Source organism: Cyprinus carpio, chromosome A2 (genome assembly GCF_018340385.1).
Source record: "Cyprinus carpio isolate SPL01 chromosome A2, ASM1834038v1, whole genome shotgun sequence".
NCBI classification, from domain to species: domain Eukaryota; kingdom Metazoa; phylum Chordata; class Actinopteri; order Cypriniformes; family Cyprinidae; genus Cyprinus; species Cyprinus carpio.
The window spans coordinates 8,610,407-8,624,149 of NC_056573.1; the positions used below are offsets into that span (position 1 = coordinate 8,610,407).

A 13,743-nucleotide genomic window follows, 5' to 3' on the forward strand; every position below is an offset into this window, starting at 1 on the left:
CTCTACTTATTTTCTATAGGGTTCTGGTAAGGGGACTGGAATGGCCATGGCAGGACCTTCATTTTGTGCTCAGTGACCCATTTTTGTTTAGATTTATTTTTGTCTGTTTTTTGATCATTGTCCTGTTGGAAGATCCAAACATGACCCATTATAAGATTTCTATCAGGGACAGTCAGACACTAATGTACAGTTCTCCAGGTGTGATCCTTAGAGAGTCTTTGGTCACTCAAACTATACTTCTTGTCTTGCTTTAAGACAATATACAGTAGACACACATCCTCTTCCAGGCTGATTTGTTATATCTCCTGTTGATTTGAACTCATTTATTATTTTATATACAGTGAGAAGTAGAGAATCACAGTGTTGTATGAATTATGTCAAAATAATCATTTTTTTAATCGACATCTAAGTAAATGTCCTCTATGTGGAGATCTAGAGATTCTACGGCTTTTTTCAACAACAACATTCTCCCCTGTATAAGCAAAATAAGACCTGACAACACAGAGGACAATTTCACATTTCATTTTTGTTAGTGTTCACATCTCTCTCTCACGCGTTGACAAGTGGAAGATGTGGATGAGTGGGATTCAGGATGTTTAGGGTGAAAGTCGTGTGGGGCTGTTTGCGGTTTGGAGGTGGGAGACTGGGTCAGTATGGGCCTGTGGAGGTGGGAGACATGTTAAAACCCTTGTCCCCCTCACACCCGTCAGCCCCCCTCATTGAAGGCAGTGAGAAATGGCTGCCAGAATATGTATATATAAAACAAGCTGCCAGTACTCCTGAGGCTGACTAGCTTAAAGCTGTTCTGAGTCCAGAAGCACAAGACCCTGACATACCTGTGAAGTCTAGGTCTGACCTTGGCCCACTTTTACTCTCGGCATGAGGGAATGACAGAACTCAGAGCAGGAACACAGTGACATTCAGGAAGGTCTGTGTAACTAATATCACAGACCTTACTGTGATATTCAGCCCTGGATCATACAAAGATAAAGAAATGTATATATTTTTTCTATATATTTAAAAAGGTAATGTATTTCTGTGACGGTAAAGCTGAATTTTCAGCAGTATCCCAGTTTTCTGTGTCACATGATCATTCAGAAACCATTTCTGATTTGGTACACAAGGAGCATTTGTTTTTATTAAAAAATGTTGAAAACATTATTACTGCTTTGTACTGTTTAATATTTTTCTGGAAACCATGATGCATTTTTTTAGGATTCTTTGATGAATAGAACATTTAAAAGAACAGCATTTGTTTAGAAAAGAAATCTTTTGTAACATTATAAATGTCTTTACTGTCACTTTTGGCTAATTTAATGTTCTTTCTGAATAAAAGTATTAATTTATTTCATGTACATATATATATAAAAAAAAATGGCAGTGAAATCACGGTAATTAGTCATCAAGGTAAACAGACTGAAATGTGTGTGTGTGTGTGTGTGTGTGTGTGTGTGTGTGTGTGTTGCTCTGGGGTCCCCATATGCATTGTGTGTGTGTGTGTGTGTGTGTGTGTGTGTGTGTGTATATATACATATATAAAGTACAAAAGCTGTCACTAGGGTGGTACCTTTTTTCCAGAGAGTGTGTGTAATGTATCAGATTATTGGCACAAAGTTTCTAAATAAATTAATTAATTACAAAAATGTACAACACCAGTTTTTGTTTTGTACATTTGAAACTGTAATACAATTTTAAATTAGATTATTTTATGATTATTACAATTATCATTTACGCAAAAAATCATATTTATTATTACCAAACCATTTGCTGTGGAGATACAGAAGCAGATAAATTACTATTAAAAAATAATTTACAAATGATCAACACCTTTATTTGACTGCATTTGCAACTTACTCACTCTAGCCCATCTCCAAGACCCAAGTATAAACAAATATAGAAAGCAGTTATTTTAAGTTGTATTAATATTTCACAATATTACTGTTCTACTGTAATTTTGAGCTATTACATGCAGCCTTGGTGAGCATAAGAGACTTCTTTCAAATGCATAAAAAATCTTACCGACCCCAAACTTTTGAATGGTAACAAATTTGGTTTGCAGACAAAGTAAAATCGTGAAAAAAAATAAATAAAATACAACAGCATTTACTCAAAACACTGCAATATTTTATTGTAAGCAAAACATGCAACAAAATAAAAAGGGGTTAATTTGTTAAGAGCTGACTTTAAAATCTCAGGCTAAGAAATGATGTGATATTGGACCAGAAGTGTGTAAAATCTAAGTCATGGACTGAGTTGACTAATGCCAAATGTACCCTTTATAGATGTGATACACTATTTCTCCACATTTCCTTTATTGTTTTACTAAAATGGTCCCTAAACATGAACTGGAGAACAAGGAAAGCATTAAACCCTGTAAAAACCCTTTATAAAAATAACAAAACAGAGAATCTCAAAAAATACATACTGATGTGTATCAATACTGTTCAGTGAGCAATACAACATTTATTGATGATAATCATGTCAATTATGAGACAAAGTGTGTGGGAATTGTGGGGGAAATCCAAACACAATAGTCTGGACTTCTATGCTTCATATGGTACATAATCGTGAAGTCTAATAATGCATTTATAGCATGTGCGTTCAAGTCTATTTCACAATATATATATACATATATGTACATTTTCACAATGGCAACCATCAGCAAACTAGTGTGTCTTTTGTGTCATAAACGTATGTCATTCAAATAACAGATGACGTATGTTTGTATTTTCATATGGATTAGCATGATTATCTTCAAACTATCAAAAAAAAAAAAAAAAATACGAACTGGTGTTTCAGGTTCTTATTATTCTCATTATTCTCAATAATGAGAACAAACAAAATCAACAAACAAGAAACATACTAAAGCAAAAAAAAAAAAAAAAAAAAAAAAAAAGCATCTTCAAAGCCATTATTGAAGGCAAAGGCAATGAAACAATCTGTCACATATTTCTGTTTCTTATACATACATAAGCAACTTTCAATTTTTACATTTTTGGTTTTGATAGTGTATAGCGATGAACATTCCCAAACATTTCCCCCCAAAATCCATTAAAGAGGCGGAGCGTCTTCCTTTTTGGCAATTGTTCAAAAAGGTGTTTTTGGTAGAACACATGTTAGAGAGCACAAATTAACAGGGGATAATATGATATTAGACACTGAGGTCATATTAGCGATATATATAAATCAGGGCAGAGATGATCGTTCATCTCAAATCAGTGTTTGAAACTTTTTGGGTTCGGGGCAAAGGGTCCATAAAGATTAAGTGGGTGTATGGCGCTTTACCTGCATAAACACAGCTAAGAGTGACCGTTGAAATATCCAAATCCTATTAACTTAATGACTTCCCCATTTAAATGGATTCTGATTCAATGTACTGCAAAACAAACTTCATTACCCAGAGCCCCGACAGACAGGGATATATTTTCAACAAAAATTAGTTAACTATTGGATTTTTCAAGATAATTTTTTTCAATTAGGCAGAAGAGCTGCATCCGTCATGATTTCACAATGGAAACAGTGGCATCAGCAATACAAATTGGCCAAAAGAAATAAGACATGAGTAATCTGGAGACTCAGACTTGCTTGTATGTTGCATATCTGAATTTCAGACATCCCTACAAATGCTACAGAAAACTGGGGAAAAGCTCATTGTTTGAACAGCTATGAGCATATTTCATATTCTTTTACAGCGGTTACACAAAGGATTTTGGTTCCCAGCAATACTCAGCTGTAATGTTAAAAGTGCATTGCTTGTTTCTAAATCTGTAGACTTAGAGTTGGCTCTCATAGTTGAAATTAGAGGGGAAACGACGAGATGTCAGGTTAGCATTTGTTAAGACACAACCTTTTAATGAAACCTTCAATTTTTTTTGCTAGTGAACATAAGATAATAAGAAATAAAAATTGTAAAAAGAGAATATACTAAAACTAATTCAACTTTTTCAAAACATTAAAGAGCATTAGTGCTTGTTTTTTAATTATATGGGGTAGTAAAGGTCATCTGTCTGTATAAACCAAACAAATATATTGCTCTTTATGTCAAATTCCTTCACTTAAGGGAGAGAGGGAATAAGGGAGCGTTTGAAAGCAATCTGAAGTGAAAGAGGGGAGGAAATGTCATTATAGACCATAATGACTCGATGCTTCCACCATTTCCGGAATCAGTTATATTTTCATCTACTCGCAGACAGTGTCCTCAAAAACAAACAGAGTGAGGAAATGACTCCAAATGAAATCTACGACAACAGAGTTGTTTGGACTGCTCTCTACAATAAACATAAACCTGTTCCTTTATCTAATGGACAGCTTTTGATGGCTTTTATGGGGAAAATATGATAATCAGCTTTGAAATGGTATGAGTGACCTCCACACATCCTATTTCACGTTTTATACAAAGATGTATAAGAACAATCTGTTTTATTGGGCAAAAATTGTCAAAGGAAATACTTGAATATAGCTGAACTGATACTGGAAGGACTTTTGAAAAATGATAAAGGGAAAACAATAAACAAACAAAAACAAATAGTCAATATATCACAATGAACGAACAAAAGAGGCAATAATAATTGACCGTACCGATAAGGAGAGCTTCCTTTCAAGCACTATATCAAGTGTTACATTTTTTACATTTTTTTATTATTTTTTTATTTTTTCATGTATTTTACTTTTTTTTTTTTTATTTTATTTTTATTTTTTGATTTGAGGTGGAATGAATCGTTTGATTGTTAAATCATTGACTGTGGCCTCATAAGATTGAAACAGTCACAGGTTTGTTAGTCGCCCTGTGCCACCTAAAATACACTGTGAAAACTGTACAAACACATCTTTTTTTTTTTTTTATTCATAATTGTTTTCAAAAATCTTGTAAAATATCCCAATGTTCCACGGTAGTATGGCATGATTGTGTGTGACCGTGTAGGACGTTAATCCAAATCTGAGGAGGGTGGGTCGCTGGATCTTTAGTCTGAAGATCCCACGCGCTGTGAGGATGGATGGTGCGGATCAGTTGGAGGTGTCAGAATGGACGCTCCCGGGTCCTTCCGTGGGTGAGGTCACTGAGGAGGGTGTTGGGGCGTCTTGCCAGCCTCCGTTTGTCTTTTGTGAGGAAAAAACGGAAGACAAAATTATAAAGTGCATATTTAAAAATACAACGCATATCTGAATGCAAAGATATAGGTGACCCACTACAAACCCCGCTGTGAAATCTAAACAAGAGCGACTGTGATGAATTCCCTCACTATAAACACACTTTTGCAAGAAGAGAGTCACAAAGTGAGACAGTAAAATGAAACGGCATTATGCTGCGTATTACGAGTCATAGCGAGTCATTTCCAGAACATGATTTTCAAAAGACAGATGATGGAGGAATCAATTATTGCAAATTATCACATTGGCTAAATGAATGAAAGTATAATGGGCATCTAAAATAGAGGCCATTTCATGTCCGGGAGACAGGTTGCCTAAAGAGCATTTGGGGCATTAATAGCAATTTCCATGCCATCAGAAAAAGGACTAGAAATGGGCTTTGGCAGCCTCTTATTTTCCCAGCCTGTTATTTTAGATAGAGGCAGTCTGTAATCAAAAAAGAAAGAGCAGAGCGAGAAAGGAAAAAAACTTTTCAAATCTTCAGCTTTGGTGACACTCAATGTCTATTTCAAAGGCGTAATTACAGCGCATGGGTGAGAGGAAAGCTCCCCCACATAAATGCTTTATGTCTCAGGCCGTCATTATCCACAACTGAAAAAAAAACGGGAATAACTGGGTAGAGAAGGAAAAGCATCATGTTATTTAAGACAGTGAATTTGTTGGAAGATTGAGACACTTTCTCTGGCTACATTATCACAGCTTTGTGATGCAAATGTTCGGGCTGCTGCTTTCTTCTTCTTTTTTTATCTATGGTTACAAGTGTCCAGGTATAAAATGTTGTTGATTTAATTATTGATATTCAATATCGAACATGAAATCAGTTGAAATCAAACTCAAGATTTATGAGATTTATTTATAAGAAATGACTGCAAGAATGTTACTGAAAAAATATAATAATTAATTAATACGATAGAGATTACATTCAAAATATATGTGAGTTAAACAAAATTTGGCTAAAATATATTTTCTGATTTTATTTAATATTGAAATCTTTACATTTAAGGATTTATGTGTATGTAAAAAAAATGTGATAAAATGTCTTAGAATTAATTGGTTTTAGAAATATTTACATGGTAAATCTATGTGAATAAAATAAATGCTCAGATAAAATGTATTTTTAGATCAGAAATAATTACATATAAAATCTGTGAATTGAAGAAGTGTTTAGATAAAAATGTCTTTTCAGGTTTTTATTTAATTTATTTAATTCACATTCAAAATATTTTCAGATTTTATTTAATTCAGACATACTTACATTCAAAATCTGTGAATAATAGACCATAGATTTCATAGATTTTAATGATGAAATGTACATTTAAAAATGTATGTGAATTAAATACATTTTCTGATAAAAAATTTTACATAAAATGTGAATGAAATATTTTTCAGATTTAATTAATAAACATTTTATTCAGATGACCTCAAAGATTTATTTATATCACTGTAAGCTGTCCTGACAAAAACATGCTCTCCATCAGCCATAGGTGGCACAGAAGTGCTGGGTCACCTCCACAGTACACATTCGGCTCTGCTTCAGAGCGGCTATTTAGAGAGACCATGTTACTGTGTTTGTCTTTTTTCCTTTTTTAACTCCTCACACTTTGCTGGCTCCCTGTCAGTGCTGTTAAGGTGGCAGATGTGTGATATGACCAATGCTCTTGGATTGCTGTCCCAAATCTCTATTCAGCCCTCCCTTGAGACTGTCTGATCAATTTCCTCTGTTGGCGACACGGCTTGTCGCTGTGGATTTTACATGCTGGCCTCTGCCGTTTGCGTTCCCGTTTTCCCTCTCCCTCTCTCTTAAACACTCCTCCCCCAGTACAAAACTGATGGTTGGAGCTGCTCGTCTCCTCTGGTTAACACGATTCTTTTAATGTGCGCTCAGAGCTGTGGTGGAGGACACCATTGCAGGCTTTGAATTGCTGTTTATGTGGCTGAAGGAGCCATGGTAACGCTAACACAGATCAGCGGTCACATTTACGGTCACCTTGGTGACTGTTGCTAGTGTGCATATTGCTGCTGGCACCACTAATCAATACGGCAACAGAACAGATAGAGGTATGTTTAACCATATATGTATACACACACACAAACACACACTGTTCCATTTAAAGGTAAGGGTTCAGTGATTTTTTTCTAATGGAAAACAATACCTGTATTCAGTAATGATGCACTGCATTGATCATTAAAGGCTTTTACATTGTTTAAGATTTCAATTTGAAATAAAATTTTCATAACCAAATTAAGCAGCACTGTTTTCAACATAGAAAATAATAAAAATTGTTTATTGAGCACCAAAGCAGCATATTAGAATGATTTCTGAAGGATCATATGACACTGAAGACTGGAGTAATGGCTGCTGAAAATTCAGCTTTCCATCACAGGAATAAATTATATTTTAAAATATATTAAAATAGAAAACAGTTATTTTAAGTAGTAATACAATTTTACATTATTACTGTTTTACTGTATTTTGGTCAAATAAATGTAGCCTTGGTGAGCACTACTTTCTAAAAACATTTAAAAACTCTTACCGACCCCAAACTTTTAAATATCAGACTAGTGGCACAGGTCTTGGGAATCAGGTACAATAGCAAAAGACAAACACTGCACCCGAAATTGCATACTTCTCTACTATACAGTAGGCAAAAAACAGTATGTAAGGCGAATCGTATGTCCGAATTCATAGTATTCGAAAAACAGTAGGCAAATAATCCCCGGTTGACCTACTTCTTCCACCCAGATTCTAAAGTGTGCATTCTATGGACACTTTACTATCCCATGAGGCCACGGGAGAGGATTTCTGAATGGCAGTGGAGTTACGCAACTGACGCTGGATGGTCATGTGACAGTAACATCATGGCGGATGCAGTACATCCAAATTCCATTTTTTAACGGTTGTCAAGTAAATTCAAATTCAAATGTAGTACCTACATAGACAGGAAGCGATTTCGGATGCACTGAAAGAGTGAAGAGGCTAAGTTTGGACTTACATTGATGCCCTGTGGACTGTATATCTGACTGGCAGCGAGGCTTTCACTGTATCCGCCTGTCTGACTGATAACATGGCGAAGAGTATCCACCTGCACAAAGAAGAACACAACACAAACAAAAGACTGGGTCAGACAATACCGATACAAAACAAAGACATTTGTGCTGTGAAAAGGTCACCCAGATATCAAAAGAATATTGGCAACTAAAAAGGTCATCAAATGTTGAATGAAATGTTTGTGCTGCAGATATCAAACAAAGGATACAATCTGTTTCTGAATTGACACGAAAAATAAAATAAAACTAAAATCAGTGATTAGAGTGTAATTATAGGGGTGAATTTAGATAATTAAATGTGATAAAAAAAAAATCAAACCACAAATATACAACTTATAATAAAATATAATAATTGTTATTATAAATTGCAATATACAGTATATATATATATATATACAGTATATGTAAATTATTTGTAATATATTAAATATATTGTATATATTTTACTCAGCACTATCAAATCATGCTTATATAATCTATTAGAAAAGATTTAAATAATACTTTAATAATTAAATATATTACATTTATATATATATATATATATATATATATGCAACATGTATATGTGTATATGTAAATGAAAACATATATAAACCAAATAATTTATATTAGATTATATATATTTTATAATATATTTTCTATATTTTACTCAGCACTATCAAAATACACACACACACAAAAAAACAACAACACGTAAAATCTCTCTCGTGTAATTCTTGCACCACATGAACTAATTTCAGAAGATTTCCTCTGGGATTCCCGCACTGAATATTCATGAAGCCCCCTGAGCCTTTGGAGAAGTTACTTCGTTACCCTGTGTTTGGATGCTAGTGTGCTGGGCAAGGTCAGCCAGCTACGGTGGCGGATGTGACAGCATGACAGATACGCAAACCTGCTGACAAGAGCTGTATTTTTTCCAAGACTGTCTTTGATGGTCTATTCATTTGGAAGTTGACAATGGCCACGGAGCAGTGTACAACTGCTGGAGGCAAACTGTAACCCCAGCCCGTCCTCAAGGTCCGGAGGCCCGTCAAGTCAGCCGCAGATGAACAGAAACGTACACACGCCGGACAATATGAAGAGCAGGCTGGCACTGAGAGATGAACTTTATTGTGACAAGGATATATAACAAGATGATGACTATTTGATCAGTTATGACATAGACATGCCATTCAGTATTAATGGTGAAAGTTCCCTTGAAAATATGGGCAAACACAAGAACAAAATATTACTAATATTTTTTTTCAGAATAGCACGTGCTTGCCTGCAAATGGGGTTCAGTGAAAATCAAAGCACAGTTAACAAAAGTACCCCGTAAAAAGGCAGCAGCACAATTCTAAGAGTCCTTTCTTAGAAATGTAATAAATATAACAAAAGAATTTGAGCACTAATGGATGTAAACCACAGCTTCCAAGACATGATTTTGCGAGCGAGGCAATCAGGACCACCGTTATGACAGAACAATGTATGATCAGGTTTAACTGAATGAAATTAGTTCCGGTCATCTACCCTCTCTTAGCGGTACTCCCTACCTGTGACTGAACGTTGGCCCCGACTTGGGCCCCCTGGTACGAGTCCCCATTCAGAGACTGCACACTCATGAACAAGTCCCCGGAGTTCATGTTAAAAGAGCCAGCAGAACCTAAGAGGAAGAGAGGCCGAGAGAGAGAGACAGAGAAAGACAGGGATAGATAAAGATAAGAAACGGTCATGCAACAGTAAGATTGAAGTAAGAAGGGTTAGTCGTGCAGAGCTTTTACTATAAGTGTTGAAAACCTCACAAACTCGGTACCAAATTCCCAATCCTAAATCCAAGGTTAGAACAAGTAAAGAGATATTCTGTTATAAATGTTATAGTTCATTCAATCTAAAAGTACCTAATATTTCTGTTTGCTTTGTATATTTATGTCTATTAGGGGACTATGCTCTTATCTTAGCAACACATCAATGCCAAACTCTACTGGATTCAATTTAAGACTGGGAAAAACGGACATAAATATTTCTCACAATATATTTTTTTCCAATATCATTTGATATCAATATTTATCACAATATTCATTTCAAACCCAGGGTTCCCACACCTTGATTAACTTCAAATTCAAGGACCTTTCAAGGACTTTCCAGGTCCAATACCCTCAAATTCAAGGACTTGATGTGGGGACACATTTCAAGTGAGAGCGAGGTTACATCGTGTAATCTTTTAAGATACATTGTTACAGTTTTCATATCTCAAACACAACTATGCAAAAAAGATTCTTTTTTTTTGCATTTATTTTTGGCCATGATAGAGATCTGATATTCTATGTTGTATTTCTGTTTTGCATAAAACTGAAGAATACTCGGTACATCCTATACTGTATTCTAAAATTATCTGATATTAACTTTTGCATGGATTTTATTGTAAAGAGCTTAGGCTCATGTAATCAGAAGTTTAAAGATATATGAATATGCTTTTAAGTTTTTCTTGCCTCATGGATTACATTATCTTAACAAGTAAATTATCTTAACAAGTAAAGCAGTTCTGTGAAACATTGATACCATCAGTTCTGTGTGTCTGTGAAATGTTGACCATATTTTAGGTTACCATCGTGGTTAGTTAAAGTGTGCAGTGCATGAACGTCATGTAGGGTGACCACATTTTTAAAGGTTCCCCAAAAAAATGGAGAGGCATTTAATATACAGAGCCAGATCACTGGGGCTGGGCAATATCGGTTCATTATGGTTCATCTGCGAAAAGCGCGTGACAATCGCATGCGAGTCGTGCAGCCCGGTTGGTGGTTAAAGTAGTGCCCAAAGTAGAAATGTCATGTCTATACCTAAAATACATATTTTACTGTTGTGCATATTGATTATAAACACAGCTAAAAAGCTTCCTACCAGTGGCCCTCCTTCACAAAACTTAACATCTAGCACAGTTCAGCAGAATGCAAAATGTTTCATACAAGCATTTCAAACTTAACATCTAGCACAGTTTTATCATAGGCAGAATGCAACATTTGAAACCTTTAACCCATGGGGAAAAAAAAAAAAAATCAACCCATTAACAGTTTAAAAGTAGCCATAGGAAAAAAAATGGCTGCAGGTGTCAGACTTGACTGATCACGGGTTGAGGAGAGAGAGATGGCTGATAGACCATGCTGGAGGATTTGCTGCTCAACAGATTCTGAGCTTATTGACAAATATCTGACCTTACTTTACACAAAGCGTGCATGATCGTGTAAACAGAAGTGAAATTGAACAGTGGGCGCTTATTCAAAAGAGGTTTAAATACTCTGCGTATTGATAGATGCTCTCTGATGCGTGAAAATTATGCACTATATTAGAATGTTTGCGGGTGCGGGCGGGACTGGTAACAAAAATCACGGGAGCAGGCAATAATGGTCAGAAATTCAGTGGGAGCGGGATTAAGAAACAGTCCCTTGCAGCGCTCTAATACAAAAATGCACACAATCACAATTAAAATTTTGGCCAATTCAGAAATCCCGGTTGGAGGCATTTTTTTAGGTCCAAAAAGAGGACATGTCCAGGAAAAAGAGGAAATGTGTTCATTCTAACGTCATGGCAACGTACAACACAAAGTACCTCACATGTGAAACACATAACGTAACGCGTAAATGCGTGTAACTAATGTAAATCAAGCAAGCTAGTACACATAGGCCACGAAGTGTTGGGAATAATACAGATTTTTTTCCAGAAAACTTCTTGCACAAAATAAATTCAAGCACTTTCAAGGACCTGTGTCAATGTATGTTTATTTTCAAAAACTTTCCAGGGCCTTGAATTTTTTTTTTTCAGATTCACTAACTTTCAAGTATTTCAAGGACCCATGGGAACCCTGCAAACCATTAAAGGGGGAGGCAATGCATTCCACATATTTATCAGACCTTGAGAATTAATGTAAAAATAATTTGTTTGTTTACAAGTAAACATAACTTTTGACTTAGGGCCCAATGAAATCAGTTTCATTTTAATAAAACTTAAAATGTAATCAACCACAAATATAATAGTTTACAACAAATCACTGCATTTATTTTGTCAAATAAAGTGTTGCACAACAAACCTTGTATACTGTATGAAATAAAACATGGATGAAAAATAATCTTGGTCGTATGATATTACTTGATATAATTATAATAATAATGAAAAATTATTATTATTATTACTTCAAGAATTACAATTTACTGTAGGTAAATAATTTCTGTATTACTGTAGGTCATAATTCATTCAAGTTAAATCAAACTTTTATTTTGGCAGACTGTTGTGAAGACCTTTTTTGTTTTGACACATACCTGAACATCTAGATATAGGCTAAATATAAGAAATTACTCAAAAGTTTATTATCGATAATGTGGATTTTTTTTTTTCCACTAAATATTGATTATGATTTATTGCCCAGACCTAAATCAGTTGTCCATTCTAGTCTCCAGTGCACTTCATATGAGAAGCACTACACTTTTCTTTAATGCTAGACAGCATAATAAATCAGTTCCTTTCCAGTTAGGATGCTGTCTATATAGTAAGCAGACAGCAAGGTTGTTCACCATGTTTTAGAACAGCCCTGCTGAACCTGCCTAATGTTGTTTACTGTTCGCAGCTAATTTTTAAACCTGGACATGCTGCTCTTTAGCTGGTTGGCCAGTGGCCAAATCCCTCTAAAACCATCAAAACAGACTTGCCTGACATCTTGGCAAAGCTAGGTAACTAGCTAACCACCTTAGGCAAATTTAAGCTGTTTTGTTTCAGTAGGGAAACAAAGTAGTTCTAATGTAGTTAAATGCCACACATAGACATTTGTGTTCAGATGCAGAAACATTTACTGTTGTTTGGCAAATATTATGGGTAAAACCAGTCATTTTAACAGGAATTCATGCGTTCTGGAATTTTGTGTGTAGACAAAAATTTTCCCCTGCAGATTTCACATCGGGTTCAAGTTGGTCACACAGAAAGCTGCTTGGTTCAGAAGTGACTTCTGTGTGAGCTCTGCTTTATTCATTGCTACACTTTTGACAATGAACCTATTTGGCCGGCAAACCTTCACCGAAATTTCGCTAATCGAAATTGAAAATAGCTATTAAAGTGTTTCAAGAACAACAATGGGTGAAGGACCAAAACAGTCTTTCATTAATTCTACAGTGACATCTAAGATGGACAGTACAGTTACACTGCCACAGCCAAGTCATTCAGGTTGTGCTAATTGAGTCACAAAAGGAATCAAAGAATGCTATTTGTCTTTAATGGAGGAGAACTCCCAAGATGTTTAAGAGAGAGCAGGGCTTAACTTAATTTCTGCTTTAAAAGCCGCAGGGCACTAATCAAATATACATGGACCTCTAATCACTTCAAGGCTATATGACAAAAGGCTTGACCATCTCATCATAATGACATCCAGGAGGTCAACCAGACAACAGCTACTGAGCCAGCTAATAGCTTATGTGCGTTCACACCAGATAAAGCAAATACAATTTTAGCCAAACAACTGTTAAGTCAGCCTAGAAAAACTGAAGAAAAGCAGAAAATTGGCGAGTAACAGGTAAATTATTGGTAGAG

At 35.3% G+C, this 13,743-nt stretch overlaps 1 protein-coding gene across 2 annotated transcripts in view; it reads right to left on the reverse strand.

Annotated features, from left to right (window-relative positions):
• Positions 1-4,741: 4,741 nt before the first annotated feature.
• LOC109100678 (pre-B-cell leukemia transcription factor 1-like) overlaps positions 4,742-13,743 on the reverse strand; it is a 56,721-nt gene continuing 47,719 nt past the window's right edge. Inside the window, exons 7-9 of one of the 2 annotated variants that reach the window (XM_042771282.1) lie at positions 9,729-9,838; positions 8,142-8,231; positions 4,742-5,097 (exon numbers count right to left, since the gene is read on the reverse strand). In XM_042771282.1, coding sequence (XP_042627216.1) covers positions 5,005-5,097; positions 8,142-8,231; positions 9,729-9,838 — 293 coding nt within the window. In that variant the 3' untranslated portion in view covers positions 4,742-5,004. The remainder of the gene's footprint in view (positions 5,098-8,141; positions 8,232-9,728; positions 9,839-13,743) is intronic. The other variant, XM_042771291.1, reaches the window with a different exon arrangement.